This window comes from Sus scrofa, chromosome 15, assembly GCF_000003025.6.
Source record: "Sus scrofa isolate TJ Tabasco breed Duroc chromosome 15, Sscrofa11.1, whole genome shotgun sequence".
Taxonomy (NCBI): Eukaryota; Metazoa; Chordata; class Mammalia; order Artiodactyla; family Suidae; genus Sus; species Sus scrofa.
In genome coordinates, this window is record NC_010457.5 from 134,099,987 (window position 1) to 134,106,158 (window position 6,172).

Genomic DNA, 6,172 nt, shown 5'->3' on the forward strand with positions numbered 1-6,172 from the left:
TTCAGGTGGCAGCCTCAGGGCAACACGCTCCCAACCCGAGGTTGCCCCCCACTGTGCCCTGGTCCTATCTCCCTGCCCAGGCTCTGCCTCGGGGACCCTGGTGGTCCAGGGCACAAAGTGTCACCTCTCAGAGATGCCTTTCCTCACACATCCTCACTGCCCTGAACAGCACACACTCCTTTCATGTTTTATCAGCATCTGTCTGGGGTGGGCAGGGCTTCAGAGAGGGAGGTGACAGCTCATCCAGGAAGGTGACCAAGAGCATTGAATGAAGGAGCCATAAAGAGGAGAGACCAACATGGGATGGCGCCGGCGCAGTGGGCGCTGAGGCCACTCGTACTCCTGGGGACCAGATAGCCAACCTCTCTCGCTCTGTCTGATCAGTATCGCCCTAACCCACTGGCCAGAGGCCAGGGACCTGGCTGCTGCAAGACACAGGGACGGGAAGGGCTGAGTGGAGGGGATCTGGGGGGGACCAGAAAGCTCACCCCCATCCTGCCAATCTCAACCAGGCCCCAGACCCCCAGTCTCTAGAGGGGTGGGTGCCCAGGAGGGCTACTGATGGTGCCAAGGTGCCAGCTGATGGCTGAGGGGTAAGTGGGGCTGCATCTGCCCCTAAGGGCCTTTTTAATAGGTGTGCAAACGGGCTGGTGGGCTCGGGTCCCAGGCCTCTCCCAGGGCCACCAGCTGGCCCTTCTTTGGCTTCTGACACTTTCAGGGGCCGCCCTCTAGCTTACTGATGGAACCCCAGCCTGCCAGCCCCACCCCCCATGTGAACCCCCTGGGTCCGCCTGACGCCTCCCCTGCTGTCCGGTCCTGTGTCCCTCCAGGCCTGTGTGGCTACCATGTTTCAGTGTGTGCAGTTCTGGGGCTGGAAGGCCCTGGAGGGCTCCTTGGACCAAAGCAACGCCATTGAAGCCAAGGAGATGACCGTTTTCCAGATAACGCTGTGCTCCATGCTGGTGAGGAAGCCTGTGGAACGTGGCCCCGGGGGGACTGGAGCTCCCTTTTGTGACTTTGCATTCACCTTCTAGACATGAGGGCTTGAGATCCGCTCTGTCCAGCAGGGAGAACACGCAAGCCCCATAGCCCGTTTAACCTTTCTAGTAGCCACACTGAGAAAAGTGCACAGAGGTGAACCCAATTTAATAACAGATTTTATTTAGCCCGAGACATCCAGATCATTGTCATTTCAACATTCAATCAATAGAAAGTGAAGAATGTAATGGTTTGCCTTTGGGGCTCTGTCTTCAGCGGCCAGGAGTTACTTTACACTGATTCAGACCGGCCGCATTTCAGGTGCTCGAGGACCATGTGCGGCCAGTGGCTTCCAGCTCAGGTTGGGGGCAAATGGTGTCTTTCTGAGCCAGACAAGGATAATGCTGTGGGAGTGGGCATTGAAGGTTCTGAAGTGGCCCAGCTAGTATTTTGCTGTGTGACTCCGCGGTGTGCACCTGCCCTCTCTGGGCAGTCCCTCCAGCATCAGACAGACGGGAATATTCTTGGGAGCAGCCCGTCTCCAGGACTTCATCCTCCACGGCTCTGTGTGTCACCTGTTTTCTGCAGACTCAGAAAAAGCCTGCCGTTCTCTACCGCTTCCTGCTAGAAACAATGACATATGTTCGAAGTAACTTGTCAAGAATCAGAATCGCTGCATGTAACCTGGCAGGTGAGCGGACAGGTGTCTCCTGATGCAGGAAGGACCTTGAAGGCCATCAGGTCAGACCCTGGTCTGGAAGGGGGCTGACAGGGGTTGGACCCTGGGCTCAGGAGGAAGCCCTCTTTCTATGTCCCACTGCGTTTTCTATCTGCCGGGTTCTCAACTAGGCATCCTCAACTGAACCCTTAACAGGGACCCTTGTAAGGTGAAACCAGATCTCTAGCTGACCTAATATTTGTGTGATGAGCATTTTCTGCTATCATTTTAGGGATCATTATGAATCATATGACTGCACATTACCTGAAAAAGCTGGACTTCCCATCGTTACGGAATTGTAAGGAGGGGAGACTCGAGTTTGATTCAAAAATGAGTCCGCTGAGCTCATTAGGGAGCTTAGTGAAACCGCCCGAGGGGAGAGTCAGCTGACCCTGGTCAAATCTGGGGGTGGGCTGTAGCCAGAGCCCAGAGACGGACGAACCTGCGGTGGGCTTTCCAGGAAGACGGCTGTGATGGCTGGAGCCCATTTGCTCTCTCTGCTTTCCGCACCCTCTCCGTCACATGCATTGGTGAAATAACTCACCCCGACTCCTTTGGCCGATCCACACAGCCACTGGGTCCTGTGAATGATCTTTCTGTCTCTGTTGAAGTCACAGAAGCCCCCAGAGATGGGAGATGTGTGGGGACACGGCGGCACCTGCCGTCTTCTGCAGTCACATGCAGGGGCTTCCAGTCCACAGCCCCTGGGAGCCCCTGGCCCTGCAGTCAGCTTCCCGGGCCTTCCATCAGCAGGCACAGCCCAGGGTGGGCGGAGGGCACGGGCCTGGCCTCGAGGGTCCCCATCGTGTCCTGTTTCTGCTCTCAGCTCTCCAGGAGCTACAGCTGGACTCGGATCCTGGGGTCTGGAAGGCGGCCCTGGAGACTCTCAAAATCTTGGATAGCTGTAGTCAGCATCGGCTTTTGGCTTCACCCAAAGGAACTTCCTAGGTGATCCCCATGCAAGATGTGCCCGCCTTGCCCCGGAGGGCCACACCCCACTGCAGTGAGGCGAACCGCTCTTAGTGTATAAGAAAAGCATTGTTCTCAAATAACTGGTGCCCTTTCTTTCTCCGGTTGAAATACCCGCTCCCCCCTTTCTATTTGGGGAGCAGATTCCTGACTGTAAGGTGATGACGTCCCGGAGCCAGGACAGTGGGGCAAAGGGGAACTTCAGTTTCATCCTGAGCCCCCCAAATATGTGTGTGTCAGGCAGCCCCCCTCAGCCCAGAGGATCTGGAGCCCCCTTGGTGGTGTCTTCCCTGCACTTCAGTTCCACCCACAGGGATGGTGTGTCCACTGCCTGGCCCTGTACTGGCCTCTGTTTTTAGGGACCCCTCTCTTAAAGGGAAAGGAGGCGTCTCCCAGCGACTATGATACACACCAGGGTGAGAGGGAGGTGGGTGCCAGTGGAGTGGGGGGCGTCTCCACAGCCAGGAACCTATCCAGGCGGGCCTCAGGGAGGAAGTGACACTGGACCATCTGCTCATACCCTTTCCACTTTGGGACCTGCTGGGCCAGGTTGGGGGGACCCAGGGAAGCCTGGAGCAGAACCCAGCTGAGGGTCAAAAAGGAGGAATTAGGAGTTCCCGTCGTGGCATAGTGGTTAACGAATCTAAGAACCATGAGGTTGCAGGTTTGATCCCTGGCCTTGCTCAGTGGGTTAAGGATCTGGTGTTGCCGTGGGTTGTGGTGTAGGTCGCAGATGCGGCTCGGATCTGGCGTTGCTGTGGCTCTGGCGTGGGCCGTGGCTACAGCTCCAATTAGACCCCTAGCCTGGGAACCTCCATATGCTGCGGGTGTAGCCCCAGAAAATACAAAAAGACCAAAAAAAAAAAAAAAAAAAAAGGAGGAATTAGCTCCAAGTTCAAAAAACAGGCGGGGGAGGAGAGCAGGGAGACTCTTCCTGCACTCGGGTCATCAACAGAGCAGTCTCTGGTGGTCCCCAGAGCCGGGGAAGGTGGGATTTCCAAACTCGTCCCACTGCAACTGCCCAAGGCTGTCATCACCCGGGGTGCCGTAGGTGGGAGGGCTACGGAGCAGTCCAGGAAACTAACCTGCATCAGAGGCTTCCTAGAAGGGTCTCGAACTGTTTGGCGGCTCCCGTGGAATAGACAGTGAAGTTACTTCCTGCCACGTGATGAAGAGCATTGCTGCTGGAAGTCTTAGGTACCACTGACACAGCTGGAAAGGGATGAGCCCTTCAGCACAGGCCCTGGGGGAAGCCGTGTGCTGGTACAGTCAGGACTCTGCTCAGTTCCCTTCACGCCCCTGCACACCCTTCCGGGTGGTTTATAGACCTAAATTCAGAAAGTGGAAACTTAAGGCAATAGAGTATTTTCGGTCCCAAGAGTCGGGGAGGTTTTCTTTCAATAGGAATAGGATTGAGCGCTTGGGGTTAATAGGTACAGACTATTGCTTCTGGAATGGATTAGCAATGAGATGATGCTTCTGTGTAGCCCTGAGAACTATGTCTGGTCACTTATGGTGGAGCATGATAAGGTGAGAAAAAAGTTATACACGTATGTGTAACTGGGTCACATGCTGTCCAGTAGAAAAAAAATTGTTATCGGGAAAATAACAATTAAAAAAGGTAAAGAAAAATAAAAGGAATAGGAGATGCCAGTAAAAATAAAGGGTTAACTTTTCTAAGTTAAAACAGAACTTCTGTACAAGAAAATATCATAGTTAAATGACAAGTCACAGAGGAAAGACATTACTCGCAATTTATATAAAACGAGATTCTTTCATCTAACTGGATTGGCATCCAGAATACATCCAGATCAGTAATATAGCAAAGTGAAAAAAGAATGCTTGAAAAGTCACCACCCACCCCCAGGAAGGTGTGTAAACGTCAGTGCCATGCACTTCACACCCACAGGTGGCTCCGGCTGGTGGTGGCAATGGGGGGGGATGGAACCTTTTATATTGCTGGATGGAGTGCACATGGGATTAGGCACTGGGAGAGCAGTTCGGCTATAATAACGGAAGACAAAGACACACCCCCTCAGGACCAGGTGGAGCTGCAGGTAGACCCGCAGGCAGGCACATGGATGGAGGTGTTCTTAGCAGCAAACACTGGGGGACAATGTGACACAGCAGCTACCCTACACCACGCGCATCAGCTCCAGTGAAATGGGAACAGCTCTTGGTGAAACAAAGCTGCATAATACACACAGCGCTGTTATTTTTTAAAAAATGAAAGTTAAAAACAGACCATTCTGGAGTTCCCGTCGTGGCACAGTGGTTAACGAATCCGACTAGGAACCATGAGGTTGCGGGTTCGATCCCTGCCCTTGCTCAGTGGGTTAATGATCCGGCGTTGCCGTGAGCTGTGGTGTAGGTTGCAGACGCGGCTCGGATCCCGCGTTGCTGTGGCTCTGGCGTAGGGCCGGTGGCTACAGCTCCGATTCAACCCCTAGCCTAGGAACCTCCATATGCTGTGGGAGCGGCCCAAGAAATAGCAACAATAACAACAACAACAACAACAACAACAACAACAACAACAACAACAAAAAAAAAAAACAAAAAAAACCAGACCATTCTGTAGTTTTGGGGGTCCTTTAATGGCAGCTCCTATAACCTGGCTAAAGCTCATGCCCAAACCCTTCTGCCACACCCTCCTCTGCTAGATGGCAAAGCATCAAAACTTCCGTTTTCCAGCCTCCCTGGCAGCTGGGTCTGGCCTGGCCGGCAAGTCAGTGCATCTGCTCTTAGGGGGTGATGGAGGGAGGTCAGGTGTGAAGGTGGTCGATTTCCTGATGAAGATGCGATTGTGCTTCTCTTAGGAAGCCGCAGGCAGGAGGGAAATGTCTAGAATTGTGCCCCCGCCCTCCTCCTGGCCCAGTCTGAGCCTGAGCCAGCAGTCCCCTGCCCCTGTGCTGAGGAAGGGTGAGCCTCCTGCCAGGTGTGGGGCTCTTGGCTCCCAGCAGCACAGGCCCTCCCAGTTCACAGGGCTCTGCATCAAACTTGCCCCCCCAGAAGCACACGTGGAAGCCCTAACCCTCAGTGTGACGGTGGCTGAGATGGGAGGTAGTTGGGTTAGGATGAGGTCATGAGGGTGGGGCCCCCATGACGGGATTAGTGCTCTTATAAGAGACCCCAGTGAGCTCCTGCTTGCTCCCTGTGACAGTGAGGTGGCCAAAAAGCAGGTCCTCCCAGAGCCAGGCCGTGCTAGCTCCCTGATCTCAGGCGTCCAGCCTCCAGAACAAACTCCTGATAAATACCCAGACCTTGGTATTTTGTTACAGTAGCCAGAGCTGACTAAAATCGGCAGGAAACGTGGGTGCCGTGTGAAGGTGTGGGTGGAAAAGGCACATCCACACAGGGAGTGGCCGCCTAGGGCGGCGGGGTGGGAAGACAAGGTGGGTAGTTCCGTCTTACCGCCAACCTTTTATTTAACAAGAATCCATCACACATAGCAGTATATGAACAACTATTTGCTCAGGATGGTTGGACCTTGGATTTTATCACTGAGCT

The 6,172-nt window shown here is 54.0% G+C and overlaps 1 protein-coding gene across 1 annotated transcript in view; it reads left to right on the forward strand.

Moving 5' to 3' along the window:
* MROH2A (maestro heat like repeat family member 2A) overlaps positions 1–3,269 on the forward strand; it is a 49,372-nt gene extending 46,103 nt beyond the window's left edge. Inside the window, exons 39-42 of the mRNA XM_013984614.2 lie at positions 831–962; positions 1,567–1,669; positions 1,929–1,994; positions 2,523–3,269. Of these exons, the coding sequence (XP_013840068.2) occupies positions 831–962; positions 1,567–1,669; positions 1,929–1,994; positions 2,523–2,644 (423 nt within the window). The 3' untranslated portion in view covers positions 2,645–3,269. The remainder of the gene's footprint in view (positions 1–830; positions 963–1,566; positions 1,670–1,928; positions 1,995–2,522) is intronic.